This window comes from Neoarius graeffei, chromosome 15, assembly GCF_027579695.1.
Source record: "Neoarius graeffei isolate fNeoGra1 chromosome 15, fNeoGra1.pri, whole genome shotgun sequence".
In the NCBI taxonomy this organism is placed as follows: Eukaryota; Metazoa; Chordata; class Actinopteri; order Siluriformes; family Ariidae; genus Neoarius; species Neoarius graeffei.
In genome coordinates this window covers 64,946,177-64,965,572 of record NC_083583.1, presented here as the reverse complement: position 1 = coordinate 64,965,572, position 19,396 = coordinate 64,946,177, and the positions used below count along the sequence as shown (strand labels likewise).

Below are 19,396 nucleotides of genomic sequence, written 5' to 3'. Positions count from 1 at the left end.
TCACCATTACTTTTTCTCTTGCTAATGACACCCCCCCCAATCTGGTTTTGTCTACAGTTTCTATAATTCTACTGCAATCTCTCTCTCTTCTAATTATTAAAAAAAAAAATCACCAAGTGCCACTGTACTCTCTCTTGCGCTTTGTGTGTCCTTCTCTGCCTGTCTCGCTGTCTGCCTGTATTTTGTCTCTCTTTTCTCTTTTCCTCTCTCTCTGTGTCTCTGTTGCTGTCTCTCTTTCCATGTCTTTGTTGCATTCCTTCTCCCTCTGTCTGTCTCCGTCTCCCTTCTTTCTTTACTGAATGGCCCTCTGCTCACTTTCCTGGCATCTCTCTGTGGCCTTGTTGTAATGTTTGACTTGTGCATGTTCCACTATGATTTCTCGAAATGCTACTTGGCTACCACCTAGTGGCTCCTGCCCTGTTGCCAATGGTAGGATTAATCCCAATGTTCCTGCTCTCTTTTAATGCCTCTAATACTTCACTTGTGCAATAAATAACCTCATGCAACCATCTTAATATCTGAGCTCACACTGCTATAAATCCATGTCTAATGGATCACATCAGAAGTTACAGGATACTCACTCGTATTAAAAAAATATATATATTTTTGTTGTTTTGTCCCATCTGTTTTACTAACATTTGGTTTATAAAATGGTACTTTTTTTTGCTGAAACATGACCCACGGTCTGTGTTACTGATCAGTCAAATTAAATACGGCAGTGGATTTAGTTATTTCTTGATTTTATTTGTCATCTTCAGCATCTCACAGTCCCATCTCAGGCTTTGACAGATGTGTTTAAATGGAGAGCATATGAAAATGTGTTTTCTCTTCTCCTTCTCTTCCTTTCGTGTGTGTGTTTTGGGTTTTTGTTTTTGTTTTTCCATTGTTTGCATCGTGCATGTGTTTGTGTGCAGGAAGGAATGCACTTGTGTACATCGAAGTTCTGCTCGTGGCTGTGTTGCCAGCGTAGGAGGGTGCCCAAAGCACGCTACATGCATCTGGCCCAGGAACTCAGTGTGGATCCGGACTGGCCCCCCAAACCCAAAACCACGACCGAAGCCAAACCTCTGCCTCAGTCGGAAGAAAATGGCTCTTACCAAATCATGGCTGCTTCCTAGCACCAACACACCTCCCCCCACTCTTGCTTTGGATGCTCTCGTGTCATGGATCATAACATAACAGGATCACCATTAGAGAGAAAAATACATTATCACCATGAAGACTTTTTTTTTTTTTTTAAATAAGAACTCCGAAATGGATAGCATTGTAAGCAAGGATGATTATTATTATTATTATTATTATTGCCGCTGCTTTATCATTTTACACCACAGGCTGGGAACTGTGTGTGCGCCGCACAAGGAGATGTGGCATATCACTGCACCAGGACCACACTGTCTGTCTCCAATAATTATTTTTAATTGTCTGATTTGGTTTGTACTTAATTCAAGGAGTGTAGGTCTCGACTCCTGACTGAAATTACCTGGACTGTGCTGTTAGCTTAGCTGCAAGTATCCTCTTGAATGGGCTGCATGCTAAAGTCTTAGGGACATCAGCAACCTGCATGTGGAGCCAAGCGAACTATAACTACTTCAGCAGACAGTCATTTTTGTAAAAAACAAACCTATATAACGTTCCTTTTGTATTTCTTCCCATGGAAGAAGAGAGTCATGATAAACCAGTGGGCGGGGCCAAAGGAATGGTGCATATCGTCGGGGTGTTATTCGGGAGCATCGGATATGGAAGACCGCTCTTATGAGCAGAAATCGCAGTCATGTGATTTCTGTTCAAATTCGCCAGCCAATCAGCTAGTCAGGAGATGCTGATGAATGATTATTCCTGTATAGTGTTCAGGGGGCCTTCATGATGAACCACACTCCATGGATTTCCATTTCCATGAAGCACAAATATAACGGTTATCAAACTCTTTCAGCATTAGCGACCATTTGTTGAATATTAGCCGCTGGTGATATCTGAGCTTATCCTTCATACACTTAAAGAAGCAGAGCAACTTATTTAAAACAACAACAACAAATAATAACTCTCGCCAGTCAGTCATTTGTTGGCCAGCAGTATGGATGGAAACCATTGAATAGAAAAAAGATTATACTTGTATTGAAGTCCATTATATTCAATCCAATAAAGGACTGTTATATTTCAGTCAGAATTACAACTACCACGAATTGCATACTGTGAGCCGTTAAATCCACCTATTTCAATTTCAGCCAAAACTTCATTACAATGATTCAGAATATAAATTTTGCATCTTGTACATTTTGTATATTTGTCCTGTGAGCGCAGATTCAAAGTCTAACTTTTAATATGTCCAATTTTTTTCTTTTTCTTTTTTTTCTTTTCAGAATACAATGCTGCTTGTAACATTTCAGTACATAAGGATATAACGATATAAACGTAGTGATCATGAGCTGTGTTTGGGATGCTTTTCTGTCAAGGGACGGCATTCTGTAACTCAAAAAATATACACAGCAACACCCCGAGTATGACGCATACCAGCATTTTGTAAACGAACTAAAATGTGAACTGAATTTATTAGAGGGGATTGTATTCGGCTTGGTTGAACCGTGACGCACGTTCACATCAGAAAAAGCACAGTATAAATCATTTTAGCTACTTTGATATTTTAGTACTGAATACTGGTTGTAGGCTGTCTCCGGGATCACATATGTACATTTATTAAGCTTGCTCAAAAACTGCTTCGGAATCAACTTTTTTTTTTTTTTTTGCATCATTCCTCGATTGTGAATTGTTTTGGGGTTTTTTTGTTTGTTTGTTTTTCCTTGCATCATAAGGGCTATAGCTTTACAAATGTTGTTCATTCCTATTTTTTGGTACTCTTTTGAATCATCAATGATCACGTATCACTGATTGTATGTGGTTTCTCCACTTGCATTGTTGTTAGACAATTGTCTGTCTTGTCGTTCTTGATGTAAGCGTGTGCTCATGGTCATTTCTGCAAAGATGAATAGATATTTATTGTACTGTAATGTGTTGAGCTTGTAAGGATGAATGATCAACATTAAGCAATGTGCAAACTCTAGATACAGCCGTGTTCTTAGGTTATTTAATGTCCATGTGACCCTAAAAAAATGCATATGAAATTCTTTAAAAAAAAAAAAAAAATCCATTGTCCTACACTGGATTTGGCTGAGGTAAGGACAGGACAATCGCTTGTGTGCAGTGCTTTTGGTATTTGGGGAAAATTGTTAAATTATTATTTTTTGTTTTATTGTTTATCATTTCTATTTAAATCAATTTATGTATAAGACTTTGTTTGTTTGGGGTTTTTTTGTGTTTGTGTGACAGTTCTTCCTCCTTTTTCTTCTTCCTCTGAGAGCTAGCACACATGATGGATGCAGACAGGAGGATGTCGTTTTTATAAGCCTGCACCTTAATACACACTGTCATAACCACTCAAAAGTTAATACAGGATGTCCTTCCTTTAAACACTACTGGAGTCAGTGGTGTGCTGGTATGCAACGTTTTCTGAAAAATAAAATGAAAGGTACATAAAATTAACCAGGATAAATGAATCTTGGACAGCAAAAAGGGTTTACTCTAACATGCATATGTAAAAGGAGGCCATGCCTTTTTAAAAAATAAATAAATAAATACACCGCCGCAATTGAATGTTTGTTTATCGTGCTTTATTGCAGATCCTAAATGTTGCCCATCGTCAACATGCAGAATTTTTATTATTTTTTATTTTTTTTTAAAGAGCTTAAAATAATTTTGATAATCAGTAAATATGCACATTACTTCAAGCACCATTATATATTTTTCTTGACATATGTGCTTACAGGAAAATTTTATTATTATTGGTTTAATTTTGTCAGGGAAATAAGTTTTGATATGAATAAAAGATTGACACTGAATATACGAGTGCAAATATCGTGAGTCAGTACCCTGAGTATTTTCTGTGTCCCGTAAACAATGATGTTTTTGAATATTTATTGGAAAAACTCTCTTGTAGAAAATTGTAAACTGCACATTTTTTAGCACAATTCATTTGTTTTTATGAGCATTTTTATAAATTTGTTCTCTGTTTTGCCCTTTTATTATTATCATTATTATTATTAAACTATGATGGTACCAAGGACACTCTGTGTTGGATAATAAGTATAGTGTTTAGTTGTTATTTACCATAAAATGTTGCTGGCTATATATTTATATATATATATATATATATATATATATATATATATATATATATATATATATATATGTGTGTGTGTGTGTGAAAGCACAGTAAACGCCCCCTTTGATTTTTACATGGTGAAATTAAATTAAATTTAGGACCTCAGTATTTCATTTTAGGTAAAAAAAACAATTCCATCTTTTTTTTTTTTATTATGATGTACTAGTCATTCTGCATAATTCTTGAAAATTTCAGCAGTCTATCTGCATAAGTAAAAATTTGGCGGCACCTTGAATATAGTATCATTTACCCATTTTTGCATGTTACCAGTGGCCCTCCTTTTTTTGTGTATATTTCATTTGATTCCTGTGAGAACAATATTCAGCTGGCAGGCAACAGATGGCAGCATTTATTTACTGTGCCCCCCAGCCCTTCTGCAGTGATAGAGGCTGGACTTCCCAGCATGCTGTGGCAGCAGCCATTTTTGCTAAGAACATGTGCTCTGCTGTTACCCTTTTTCCCAGTTTTCAGCAAAAGTTGGTCCAAAGGGCTGGTAAGTAATTGTATATGTAATAGTTTGACCCATTTTGCTACTAAAGGTCCCTTGTTTGTTTAATAAAATCACCAGCAAAAAGCCAAGTGTGGCAGCGGGGGCGTGGTCAAGCGCCGGTCTGTGACAGGAGGGCGGAGTCAGGGAAGGTGAGTGGCAGAATCACTACACCTGACGGCAATTAACCTGTTTGTGTGTCTTCCCAGTAACCGTGCCCTATTTAAGGAGGCAGAGGGAGAGCTTCCCCGGACGAGACTACAGTGTGTGTGTGTGTGTGTGTGTGTTTGTCTCTGTCTCCTGTTTGAAATTGTCTACTGAAAAGTGTGGCAATAAAGCCTGAGTTGAATCCTGATCTCTGTCCTGCCCTCCTCTGTGCTCCACCCACCCATAGGGAACTTACTACAGTGGTGCCGAAACCCGGGACAGTGGAGCACCAACCCAGCAGCCCCATGGAATCCTCCCTGTTCGCCGACCTGGTCCGCGCCCTCGCCACGGCTCAGCAAAGCCAGCACCAGGCGCTCGTCACACTCCGAAAGGAACAAGAGCGGCGCTTCGAAGCCCTGGTGCTGGCCCAGCAGGAAGATCGCGAGGCGTTCCGGCATCTCCTCGCGTCGGCGGGGTCCGCCAGCGCTCCGGCCGCGGGCCCGTCTCCCCTCACTGTCACCAAGATGGGCCCGCAGGACGACCCCGAGGCGTTCCTCACGTTGTTCAAACAGGTCGCCGAAGCCTCGGGGTGGCCGATGGAGCAGCGCGCAGCGCGCCTCCTCCCCCTGCTAACGGGAGAGGCACAGCTGGCCGCGCTACAGCTCCCCGCCGACTGCCGGCTGGCCTACGCGGACCTCCGCCGGGCTGTCCTCCAGCGCGTGGGGCGCACACCGGAACAACAGCGCCAGCGCTTCCGCGCGCTGCGATTGGAGGAAGTCGGCCAGCCGTTCGCGTTCGGCCAGCAGCTCCGGGACGCCTGCTGGCGGTGGTTGAGGGCCAACGATCGCGACGCCGAGGGAATCGTCGACCAGGTGGTACTGGAACAGTTCATCGCCCGCTTACCAGCCAGAACCGCGGAGTGGGTCTAGTGCCACCGCTCGGCATCGCTGGATCAGGCAGTCGAGCTGGCGGAGGATCATCTGGCGGCTGTCCCGGCGGCAGGACAGCAGATGGCCTCTTCTCTCTCTCTCTCTCTCTCTCTCTCCCCCCCCCCCTCCCCCCCCCCCTCCTGTGTCCTGTCCTCGCCCCATTCCCCCACCGCGGAGGCGGGGGCCGGCACCACCCCAGCCGGCCCGCCGCACCCGCGGTGCCCTCCCGTTTCTCCCTTCTTTGTCTGTCTCTCCCCCACCTCAGGTGAGTGAGCCCCAGATCACCGGTGCAGAGGGAAAGCCTGGGCCGGTTTGCTGGCGCTGCGGGGAGCCGGGCCACCTTCAACAGCAGTGCACAGCAATGGAAGTGGGCACGGTGGTTCGGATCCCCGACGCGCCAGAGGCGGCCCTCGATCGGGCTGGAGCGTATCGCATACCGGTGAGTATCCAAGGGGCTACATATCAGGCGTTGGTGGATTCTGGTTGTAATCAATTCGCCAAAGCCTGGTTCAAAACGAGGCATTGGGGGGAGCACAAGGGGTGAAGGTGTTGTGTGTGTGTGTGTGTGTGTGTGTGTGTGTGTGTGTGTGCGCGCGCGCACGGGGATGTTCACCGCTACCCTTTGGTGTTGGTCCACATTATTTTCAGAGGGGAAAAATTTATAGTGAAGGCAGCGGTTAATCCTCGCCTTACCCACTCTTTTTAATTTTGGGGACTGATTGGCCGGGATTTCGGGGTTTGTTGACCCGCCTAGTAGAGAGTGGGTCCTGCCATTTGACAGGGGGAGGTCCCGGTGTCGCTTTGGCGGGAGCAGCTGTCACAGAGCCGTCTACGTTATCTCCGCATCAGAGTGAGGAGCCGCCGGCGGCTCCTCCCTCTATTGGGGAATCTCTCGCGGATTTCCCATTAGAGCAGTCGCGAGACATGACTCTGCGGCATGCATTTGACCAAGTGAGAGTAATCGATGGTCAAACGCTCCCGCCGAACGCCACCCCGTCCTTCCCCTACTTCACAATTATGAAGGATAGATTATACCGAGTGACGCAGGACACTCAAACTAAAGAGCGAGTCACGCAGCTTTTAATTCCGAAGAGCTGCCGGGAATTGGTATTCCAGGCGGCTCACTTTAATCCCATGGCTGGACACTTGGGGCAGGATAAAACACTAGCCCGAATAATGGCCCGATTCTATTGGCCGGGGATTCGCGGCGATGTCTGTAGGTGGTGTACGGCATGTCGCGAATGCCAGTTAGTAAATCCAGCGGCCATTTCAAAAGCGCCTTTGCGCCCTCTACCGTTAATCGAGACCCCGTTTGAGAGAATTGGGATGGATCTCGTTGGGCCATTAGATCGGTCAGCACGAGGGTACCGCTTTATATTAGTTCTGGTGGACTATGCAACGCGATACCCGGAAGCAGTGCCTCTGCGCAATATCTCAGCACGCAGTATTGCACAGGCACTCTTCCGCGTCATCTCCCGAGTTGGAATCCTGAAAGAGATTCTGACTGATCAAGGCACCTCGTTTATGTCACGTACACTGAACGAACTGTATGGGTTGTTGGGGATTAAGCCGATCCGCACCAGTGTGTATCACCCACAAACGGACGGTTTAGTAGAACGGTTCAACCGCACCCTCAAAAATATTATTAAAAAATTCGTGAGTGAGGACGCATGTAATTGGGATAAGTGGCTCGAACCCTTGCTGTTCTCAGTGCGAGAGGTCCCCCAAGCCTCCACGGAGTTCTCCCCGTTCGAATTATTATATGGGCGTAAGCCGCGCGGCATCCTAGATGTGCTGCGGGAAAATTGGGAGGAGGGACCTTCACAAAGTAAAAACGAAATTCAGTCCGTTATGGACCTGCGCGCAAAACTCCACACGCTCACCCACCTAACTCAGGAGAATTTGCGGCAGGCCCAGGAACGGCAAGCCCACCTGTACAACAAGGGTACGCGCCTTAGAGAGTTCACTCCGGGAGATAAGGTACTCGTACTGTTGCCCATGTCGAGCTCCAAATTGATCGCCAAGTGGCAAGGACCCTTTGAGGTCACACGGCGAGTCAGGGACGTCGACTACGAGGTGAGGCGCTACAGATTTACCACCTCAATCTGCTTAAACTCTGGAACGAGGAGGTCCCCGTGGCGTTGGTGTCGGTAGTTCCGGAGAAGGCGGAGCTGGGGCCGGAGGTTCAAAAAGGGACATTGGCATCACATACCTCTCCGGTCCCCTGTGGAGACCACCTCTCCCCGACCCAACTCACGGAGGTCGCCTAGTTGCAGACCGAGTTTTCGGATGTGTTCTCGCCCCTGCCCGGTCGCACTAACCTCATAGAGCACCACATAGAGACGCCCCCGGGGGTGGTAGTGCGTAGCCGCCCTTACAGACTACCCAAACACAAAAAAAGGTGGTTCGGGAAGAACTTCAGACCATGCTCGAAATGGGCATCGTCGAGGAGTCCCACAGTGACTGGAGCAGCCCGGTGGTCTTGGTACCCAAGGCCGATGGGTTGGTCCGGTTCTGTGTGGACTATAGAAAAGTCAACGCGGTGTCTAAATTCGACGCGTACTCAATGCCTCGTATTGATGAGCTGCTCGATCGACTAGGCACGGCTCGCTTTTATTCGACACTGGATTTGACGAAGGGATATTGGCAGATCCCCTTGACTCCATTATCCTGGGAAAAAACTGCCTTTTCCACACCGTTCGGCTTGCACCAATTCGTCACACTTCCTTTTGGGCTGTTTGGGGCGCCTGCTACGTTTCAGCGGCTGATGGACAGGGTCCTTCGCCCCCACGCCACCTATGCGGCCGCATACCTGGATGATATGATCATTTATAGTAACGACTGGCAGCGGCACTTACAACACCTGAGGGCCGTCCTTAGGTCACTGAGGCGAGCAGGTCTCACTGTCAACCCGAAGAAGTGTGCGATTGGGCAGGTGGAAGTACGGTATCTGGGCTTCCACTTGGGCAACGGGCAGGTGCGTCCATAAATTAACAAGACAGCAGCAGTTGCAGCCTGCCCGAGGCCCAAGACCAGAAAGGGGGTGAGACAGTTCCTGGGGCTGGCTGGCTACTATCGTAGGTTTATACCTAATTATTCGGACGTCACCAGCCCGCTGACTGATCTCACTAAAAAGGGGGCACCAGATCCGGTCCAGTGGACGGAGCAGTGCCAGCGGGCTTTCTCTGAGGTAAAGGCTGCACTGTGTGGGGGGGCCACTATTACACTCCCCTGACTTTTCTCTCCCTTTTGTGTTGCAGACCGACGCGTTGGACAGAGGGCTGTGGGCGGTGTTGTCCCAGGAGGTGGAGGGGGAGGACCGCCCCATCCTGTACATCAGCAGGAAGCTGTCGGTGCGTGAGGGGCGCTACAGCACCATAGAAAAAGAATGTCTAGCGATCAAGTGGGCGGTCCTCGCCCTCCGGTACTACCTGCTGGGGCGCCCTTTCACCCTCTGTTCGGACCACGCGCCCCTCCAGTGGCTCCACCGCATGAAAGATGCCAACGCGCGGATCACCCGTTGGTATCTGGCACTCCAACCCTTCAATTTCAAGGTGGTCCACAGGCCGGGGGCGCAGATGGTCGTGGCGGACTTCCTCTCCCGTCGGGGGGGGAGTTGGCTGCAGGCCGGACGACTGCCCGGCCTGAGTCGGGCGGTGGGGGTATGTGGCAGCGGGGGCGTGGTCAAGCGCCGGTCTGTGACAGGAGGGCGGAGTCAGGGAAGGTGAGTGGCAGAATCACTACACCTGACGGCAATTAACCTGTGTTTGTGTGTCTTCCCAGTAACCGCGCCCTATTTAAGGAGGCAGAGGGAGAGCTTCCCCGGACGAGACTACAGTGTGTGTGTGTTTGTCTCTGTCTCCTGTTTGAAATTGTCTACTGAAAAGTGTGGCAATAAAGCCTGAGTTGAATCCTGATCTCTGTCCTGCCCTCCTCTGTGCTCCACCCACCCATAGGGAACTTACTACACCAAGTAATCAATAAAATTTTGCCAAAGTGCCAGTTCTAACATATGTGTTCAAATGTCTGTCCATTACATCAACAACTGTTTTTGGATCCTCTTAGTGGCTCTAACAAAACATTTAAAAATCTGAAGTTTAACAAATACTTTCTCCTACTGTTATTTTCCTCATACAATGGAAAAATGTAAAAACTACATCTATTTTGCAATAGTACAGAGGAGTGCAGGCCTAAATGTACATGTCTGTCCATTACGTCAACAATAATGTGCAAATTGCCTTCTGACTGATTTTCAAGCATCTGTTTTGTAAAAAATATTTACTCACATTTTATGAAAAATTTGGATGAAACTTATGTTTATATGTTAGAAAGGCATAAGTAATAACTTTAGGCCTGCTTTTTATTAAATATGCCAACAAAAATGGCTTGAAGGGCAAAATTTATTCATAAAACGGTGTATTCATGAAATTCTGCTGAGTTTGGTGACATTTTAAATGGAGTGACTGGACAGTATCTCATGAGATACAATTCACTTTTTTCTAGTAATAAGAAACTGTTTTATGCATATTTAGATCAGTGTAAGTGAATCTGAACACAGCTTTCAACTCATATTCCTGTAAATTTAACTCAATTGAAATGTGAAACCTCCTGTATTTAAACTGAATTTACATACCAATTACTTGTTTTGATTTATAAAGTGTATATATTTCTGAAATTTACAGAATAGCTTTCATTTGATTTACTGCACTTGTGTCTACTCTAATTTTCATTTTTAAGTCCTTTCACCTATATATATATATATATATATATATATATATATATATATATATATATATATATATATGAGTGTGTGTGTATATATATATATACACACACAAATATAATATTTGTGTGTCTATATGTGTGTCTACAACCCCGATTCCAAAAAAGTTGGGACAAAGTACAAATTGTAAATAAAAACAGAATGCAATAATTTACAAATATCAAAAACTGATATTGTATTCACAATAGAACATAGACAACATATCAGATGTCGAAAGTGAGACATTTTGAAATTTCATGCCAAATATTGGCTTATTTGAAATTTCATGACAGCAACACATCTCAAAAAAGTTGGGACAGGGGCAATAAGAGGCTGGAAAAGTTAAAGCTACAAAGAAGGAACAGCTGGATGACCAAATTGCAACTCATTAGGTCAAATGGCAATAGGTCATTAACATGACTGGGTATAAAAAAGAGCATCTTGGAGTGACAGCGGCTCTCAGAAGTAAAGATGGGAAGAGGATCACCAATTCCCCTAATTCTGTGCTGACAAATAGTGGAGCAATATCAGAAAGGAGTTCGACAGTGTAAAATTGCAAAGAGTTTGAACATATCATCATCTACAGTGCATAATATCATCAAAAGATTCAGAGAATCTGGAAGAATCTCTGTGAGTAAGGGTCAAGGCCGGAAAACCATACTGGGTGCCCATGATCTTCAGGCCCTTAGACGGCACTGCATCACATACAGGCATGCTGTTGTATTGGAAATCACAAAATGGGCTCAGGAATATTTCCAGAGAACATTTATCTGTGAACACAATTCACCATGCCATCCGCCGTTGCCAGCTTAAACTCTATAGTTCAAAGAAGAAGCCGTATCTAAACATGATCCAGAAGCGCAGACGTCTTCTCTGGGCCAAGGCTCATTTAAAATGGACTCTGGCAAAGTAGAAAACTGTTCTGTGGTCAGACAAATCAAAATTTGAAGTTCTTTATGGAAATCAGGGACGCTGTGTCATTCGGACTAAAGAGGAGAAGGACGACCCAAATTGTTATCAGTGCTCAGTTCAGAAGCCTGCATCTCTGATGGTATGGGGTTGCATTAGTGCATGTGGCATGGGCAGCTTACACATCTGGAAAGACACCATCAATGCTGAAAGGTATATCCAGGTTCTAGAGCAACATATGCTCCCATCCAGACGACGTCTCTTTCAGGGAAGACCTTGCATTTTCCAACATAACAATGCCAAACCACATACTGCATCAATTACAGAATCATGGCTGCGTAGAAGAAGGGTCTGGGTACTGAACTGGCCAGCCTGCAGTCCAGATCTTTCACCCATAGAAAACATTTGGCACATCATAAAATGGAAGATACGGCAAAAAAGACCTAAGACAGTTGAGCAACTAGAATCCTACATTAGACAAGAATGGGTTAACATTCCTAACCCTAAACTTGAGCAACTTGTCTCCTCAGTCCCCAGACGTTTACAGACTGTTGTAAAGAGAAAAGGGGATGTCTCACAGTGGTAAACATGGCCTTGTCCCAACTTTTTTGAGATGTGTTGTTGTCATGAAATTTAAAATCACCTAATTTTTCTCTTTAAATGATACATTTTCTCAGTTTAGACATGTGATATGTCATCTATGTTCTATTCTGAATAAAATATGGAATTTTGAAACTTCCACATCATTGCATTCCGTTTTTATTTACAATTTGTACTTTGTCCCAACATTTTTGGAATCGTGGTTGTATATATGAAGAGTTCAGATGCAAAACCCCGTAAACGCCATCTCTGTGAAAAATGAGTTAATGATGTTGTGTGAATCCTGCCTACATCTAGTATATGTAACTGAAATATTTTTGTAAAAAAATTACATAAAAACCACTCCCCGTCTTGTCTAAAATATCGGTTTAGTATCAAAAACCTCTAAACGCCACTTCACTTTAGCAGCAAAAGCCTCTACTTTCAACAACCAATCAGAACGTGACCTGGACTCGCGTGCCATAACGTTTGTAAACAAAGTTTCGTCAGGAAAACTTTATTCGCAGGAAGATTTTTGCGAAATGGCAGCTAATACCGACATTTATTACGATGGCATGAATGAACCTGTCCTCCAGACAGTGAATGGGCGGAGGAAACGTCGTGTTGTGGAAAATCATGGTCGCTATTTAGCGAAAATGAAGCGATATAGCGGCGAAAATGTTGAAAATGGAATAGTCTGCCATCACAACAGCTTGATGTGCGCCGCGGTAAGCTTAACTCAGATCGACCTGGCTTACTTCAAAAAACAGTTATACACGTCCAAAGATAAGGTTGAACAGGACGCTATACTTCTGTCTCACTTGAATATTATGCCGGTTAAGCGGAGGAGAGAACAAGTTGACGACGAGGGGAAGAGACGACAAAGAGACGTGACCATCAAATTAATTATTATTATTTTAATAATAATTAAAATAATATTAATATTATTATTAATAATATATAATAATATAATATAAATAATAATATTTACCATCAAATTATTATTATTATTATTATTATTATTATTATTATTATTATTATTATCACAGTTATTGTGTCAATGTTGTTAATGTTACTAACATAAACTTGCCCTTCTTGGCAGAATATTGCTTGTTGCATTTACTGTACATGTATTTGTGTTAAGATTTTCATGTTGTTTACACCAGGTTTTTATTGCACTTCAGTATTATTCCAATGTATTTTATTTGGTTTAGTACTTTGTATCATTTGCTTGGAAACCAAAAGTCTGCTGATGTGAAGAAAATAAACCTATTGGCGTTGTTTAAACTGTGTGGATTTCGAATTTCTTAAATGTTGACATGACAGGCCTTTTGCCTTCATTTATGAAGAGGAGTGTTGGTATTTATTTAGGTATTGCTTAAAAACATGACACGATTATCTCATGATCATAGGTCCATTAACTTAGCTATGAATGTGCCAACCACACCACCATCACTATTACAACCACCCTATATGTGTGGCATACTAATTTTCAATGTTTCCAGTTGTATCTCTGGTGATTTTGTAACACTTACCCATGTCTGTAAGGAAAAAATGGATTTAGAGGTTTTTGCACACAAAGAACCTATGGATTTAGCTGGTTTTGACGCAAAAGAAAGAGAAAATATTTGTTAAAAACAGTAATTTTGCTGAGGTAACATTTGTGAGATTAACAGTGTTTTCCCTAACTAATAACCTTGTGATTTCAAATTAATCTAGGTTTCTATACTTAAATACAAAGGCCTGATAAAAAAATGGCCTTTTTCTCAAAAAGTGGTCAAGAGGAGTTAGAGGGTTTTGCATCTTAACTCTTCATATATATATATATATATATATATATATATATAAATCATATATAATCATATATATATAATCAGCTGGATAGTACAGTGGTCACGCTCACTGACTACGACGCAGGAGATCGGGGTTCGAATCCCGGTCGGGGCAAAACATCATCCAGTAAGGGTTCTTAGGCAAAAACCCCTCATGATATATCAGCCTACCTCAGGAATGAGTGAAGACATAACTGATAGAGTCATACCGGCTCAGACGTCGCCCGGGTCAACAAGGTCTGCGTCAGTTGCTAGGGAACCAGGGCAAACTGATGAGAAATGGGCTACTGGAACAAGACATCGAAGGACGAGGACAGAAAATACGGATTTGCTGGAATGCTACTATACAAGCAATCCCAGAGAGAGGGGATACTATTAGCAAGCAAATCAAACAACATATTAAGAAATCAATATATCAAATCACCCGACACGTATGAAAACAGAAGAACTGATTTTTTTACTGTTGCGGAGATATCGCGGGAGTAGAATGGATGACGTATGCAAGGCTACGGTGTGCCTTAGGGGACAGAAGGGTTCGTTTTACCTTACTGTCACATCAATGTTATTGTTGTTTTATTGCCATTGTAGAAATATTGTGCACGTCCCTTTCGACAAATGACAAAAAATCATTTCATATCGATATTATGAATTTTGATATCGTTTGACACCAATATCGATATCATGATAAAAATACGATATATTGCACAGCTCTAATCTGTACTTTTACAGTTTCTGCATGTTTCAAATTTTACTTAACTTTTATTCTGCTGTTTTTTTCTCCCCCTATTTGAACTGCTACTTCATTTTATTATTTTATTTCTACTATTGTTTAATTCTTATTATATTTTTCCCATTTATTTTATGTAATTTTATTCTCTATTGTTTACTGTTTTGCTTTTACTTCTGTAAAGCACATTGAACTGCCACTGTGTATGAAATGTGGTATATAAATAAACTTGCCTTGCCTTACATGAGCTTCAAATGAAAGACTGGAATCAATAATCACACCAAGGTCTTTTAATGCTGAACATGGTGAAACACAAAGGCCCTCAATAGTTATGTAATCAGAAAGCTTACTTCTAGCTGCATGTGGTCCTAGTACAAGTACTTCTGTCTTGTCAAGATTAAGTTGAACAAAGTTAATAAGCATCCAGTGCCTAATGTCCTTTACATGTTCCTCAATTTTCAATGGTGTCTCATCTGGCTTTGCTGAAACATACAACTGTGTATCATCAGCATAACAGTGGAAGCTAATATCATGCTTACCAATAATATTACCCAGAGATAGTGCATACATAAGAAGAAAGCAGTGGGCCCAAGACAGAACCTTCTGGAACACCAAACATCACCTTAGTATGAACAGAGATGTCACCATTTATATCTACAAACTGACAACGATCATTTAAATAAGAAGTGAGCAAGGAGAGGGCCATTCCCTTAACTCCCACAACATTTTTTAGTCCATCAAAGAGAAATGGTATGGTGTCAAACGCTGCACTAAGGTCGAGCAATACAAGCAAGGAGACACAGCCCTGCTCAGAGGCCAGTAGTAGGTCATTTACTACTTTAACCAGTGCTGTTTCTGTGCCATGATGAGGTCTAAGTCCTGACTAATGCATTTCATGAATATTATTCCTATGTAGGTATGAGCATAACTACTGTTCCACAGCCTTCTCTAGGATCTTGGAGATAAAGAGGAGGTTTGATATTGGCTTCAAGTTAGACAGCTGACAAGGGTCTTTTTTTATTATTATTTTTTAAATCAGGGGTTTGATAACTGATAATTCAAAGTATTTAGGTACAGTGCGAAGGGAAGAATTGATTATATTTAGAAGAGGTTGAGTAGCTTCTGGTAGTATTTGTTTGAATAATCTTGTGGGTCTGGGACAGTACACAAGTTGATTTTCATGAGGAAATTAGTGAAATTAGTTCAGTCACTTGAAGGGGAGGAAAACACTAAATCACTGAACTTAAATAATTATTTTCTTATCTATAGGATTAGCCATTGAATTGTACGTTTGTTATCTTCTATTAGGGTGGAGAGATAGATTGATTTTGCAGCACTAATTTAGTTTGACACCCTTTACATTCTAATTATCAAGTGGTCTGTTTTCAGGTGCATGTGTGATCGTTGTAAGGTAGAGGTGGGCAAACTACAGCCCGCGGGCCACATCCGGCCCGTTGGTGTTTTTAATCCGGCCCGCGGAAGACAATCATATAAACGCGATTGAGCAGATCTATAAACTATAAGCTTCAGTGTTATCACGTAGACAGGTGTTCTAGAGATCCGTCTTTCCAGTCAGTCGTATTCATGCGAGATTACATTTGCAGAAAAAAAAGTCAATTTTTTTAGACTGGCAAACAAATTATTCATGTAATCGTGCAAAATATCAGTCTATTACTCTTCAGAAACCTTTTATTTTTGTTCCGCGTCTTTCTCAGTTTTGTTTGACGTAATTTATTTTGGTTGCGATTCCAGCTCTCTCATTTGCACTCCCTGACTTTTTGCTTGCAGCTTTGGCACAAACTTCACGTGTGGGTGGGCTGTCCAGGAATGCATTCCCATTGGCTAACTTGTGTTTGACAGCTACGCTCAGCCATTCCCTACTCGGATTCTGGCGGACTGTTTGACAAGTGACCGATCCATTGACGGTAAACAAGGATCGATTGGACTTCAGTGGCGACTATGATATTGAATTAATTCAACAAAGTGTAAGTATGGGACAAATATGTTGTATGTGTTGCAGTAGTACACATTATGCAGGTGTGTTTAACGTTAGCAAGACAGCTATTATATTGGGTAGTGGAGCTAAGTCTAACATTTGACTTGCCATGAAACACCTGCATAATGTGTACTACTGCAACACGTACAACACATTTGTCCCGTACTTACACTTTGTTGAATTAATTCAATATCATAGTCGCCACTGAAGTCCACTCGATCCTTGTTTACCGTCAATGGATCGGTCACTCGTCAAACAGTCTGCCAGAATCCGAGTAGGAAATGGCCGCAACAGCCTCCGGGGGAATCGCTGAGCGTAGCTGTCAGTCAAACACAAGTTAGCCAATGGGAATGCATTCCTGGACAGCCCACCCACACGTGAAGTTTGTGCCAAAACTGCAAGCAAAAAGTCAGGAAGCGCAAACGAGAAAGCTGGAATTGCAACCAAAATAAATTACGTCAAACAAAACTGAGAAAGACGCAGAACAAAAATAAAAGGTTTCTAAAGAGTAATAGACTGATATTTTGCACGATTACACAAATAATTTGTTTGCCAGTCTAAAAAAAAATTGACTTTTTTTTGTATTTTGATTTGTCATTTTTGTTTGATATTTCAAAAGTATTGTATGAACATTTTGGCACAAAATTGATTCCACAATGAGTGGTCCTAAAAAAAGAAAAGTGGACAGTGAGTGCAGGGTGCTCAATAAAGAATGGACAACTAAATTTTTTTTGCTGAAGTCCGATCAAAGGCTGTATGCCTTATTTGCAAAGAAACCGTTGCAGTTTTAAAGGAATATAACATCAAACGGCACTTTTCCTCCAAGCATGCTAATTATGCTAACAACCAGTCAGCGCAAGAACGGACAAATACAGCTCAGCGGTCGCTGAGTGAATGTGAGTAACACTTTCTCTTTTTAAAACTATGTTGGAGCTGTAATAAGATGGTAGTCACATGTTTACAGACATAATATAAAAAGTATAACTCTTAGTAATTTTGGTTGTCGTGGGTGGCTGCTGTAGTGCTGGTGTTTGTTTTTAAGTACCATGTGCTTTTGGGTGTCTGCTCCGCCCTTCATTTATGTCCCTGTCTGCTGTTATAGGTGTATTATGAGCAGCTGACCTTGCTTCTGCTTATATCTGTTCCTGGACTTTTGCCTGTGGAGGTTATTCTGATCCATGAGTGGCCTTTTGGAATATGAAAACCTGTTTGGAACCTGTGTTTTGATTTTTTGAGGACTAGAAATATTTCAGTGAGTGACTTTCAACCTGAAAACCAGTTTGGAGATTTTTTTTTGCTTTCTTGAGCTGTTTTGTTTGATTTTGTGGGCTGGATGGATCCAGTGCCAAACCATTGAACTGCAAACATGTTGGCATGGTGTGGTACCCAAACTGTTGAACTGCAAACATTTTGGAATGGTGTGGTACCTCTCCTACTAATGGTGGTTGGTTGTACTGGCAGGCTGGAAGTGGATGGTTAAAAAAAAAAAAAACTCAGGTGTAAATCTACAAGTTCAGTGAAATGTACAAAAATGATATGTACTGGTATGTAATTTAGTTCAATTTAATGATATGCAATTTAGTTGTATGTATAAAATGATACAAATATACAAATACACTGGCATCCTACTCATCCTGGCAGCTCAAAGATGTAATTTAAGAATTAAGTGTGCTACTTTTCTTACGGTCATGTGTGTGTGGATTACTTTTCTGGATGGATCCAGTGCCAATCTATTGAACTGCAAACATTTTTCTGCTCTGCCTTTGTTGACTGATAACTAAAATAAATGTCAATCTGATCTGCATTTGGGTCTCTGTCAGTGAAGGCCTTACAATAACACTAAAGCTTTTCCAGTTTATGTTCGATATGTATGAATTTGGTGCTGGCCCGGCCCGCCTGGCAAATTTCAAAAGTCAATGTGGCCCCTGAGCCAAAAAGTTTGCCCACCCCTGTTGTAAGGGGTTGCAATATTTTTCTTATGTTTCTTTTAAGTGGAGTTACATTATCTTGGGTATGGTGGAACGTTGACTAAGCGTTCAGTTGCCGATCAAGGTCTGTGGGGTCTAACAGTGACCTAATTAAAGTTGATAACTCTGGAAGACTATTGATAAAACTTTGTGCAGTAGTTGACATGAATGTACGTTTGAAACAGTTGCATGGCAAAGGTATTATTGCTAAGACATATTTCAAATGAGATAATGATCTGAGGTAGCTTCAGACTGTGGAAGTGTGACTATTTTCTATATTTAATCCAAATGTTTGTACTAGATCAAGAGCGTGACCATGATTATGAGTGGGCCCAATGATGTTCTGATTAACCCCTACTGAATCCAGAATGGCCATAAGCGGTGTTTTCAGAGGGTCTTCTGGATTATCAAAGTGAATATTAAAGTCTCCAACAATTAATGTTTTGTCCAAAGAAACAACCAGGTTTGTGATGAAATCCACTAATTCACAAAGGAATTCAGAGTCTGGCCTCAAGGGTCTGTAAGTAATAATTAGTGGAATCAACTGGGTAGACCTATATTTGGTGTCTACAAGTGCCATGTTAGTATAAAGATGATCTGAACACATTGAATTTATGACCAGGTTTTTGTGTCATGTCTAGATCATCATTTTAATAAATGTGACCCCTCCTCCTCCACTAGTTAGACAAGGCTGGTGAATCCAGAAGGACTAGCTTCATTTAGTATTTCATACTTATTTGGTTTGATCCACATTTCTGTTCAACACAGTACATTAAACTCCTGATCAGTAATAATTGCATTAACAACCATTAACAGGAATTTAAGAGGCCTGGTGATGTTAAAAGACC

The 19,396-nt window shown here is 42.2% G+C and overlaps 1 protein-coding gene across 4 annotated transcripts in view; it reads left to right on the top strand.

Moving 5' to 3' along the window:
- The window catches only part of atp13a3 (ATPase 13A3), a 154,081-nt gene extending 150,436 nt beyond the window's left edge, over positions 1-3,645 (top strand). For all 4 annotated transcript variants that reach the window (XM_060941760.1, XM_060941757.1, XM_060941758.1 and 1 more), the window contains one exon: positions 915-3,645. In XM_060941760.1, the coding sequence (XP_060797743.1) occupies positions 915-1,118 (204 nt within the window). In that variant the 3' untranslated portion in view covers positions 1,119-3,645. The remainder of the gene's footprint in view (positions 1-914) is intronic.
- Positions 3,646-19,396: the final 15,751 nt, after the last annotated feature.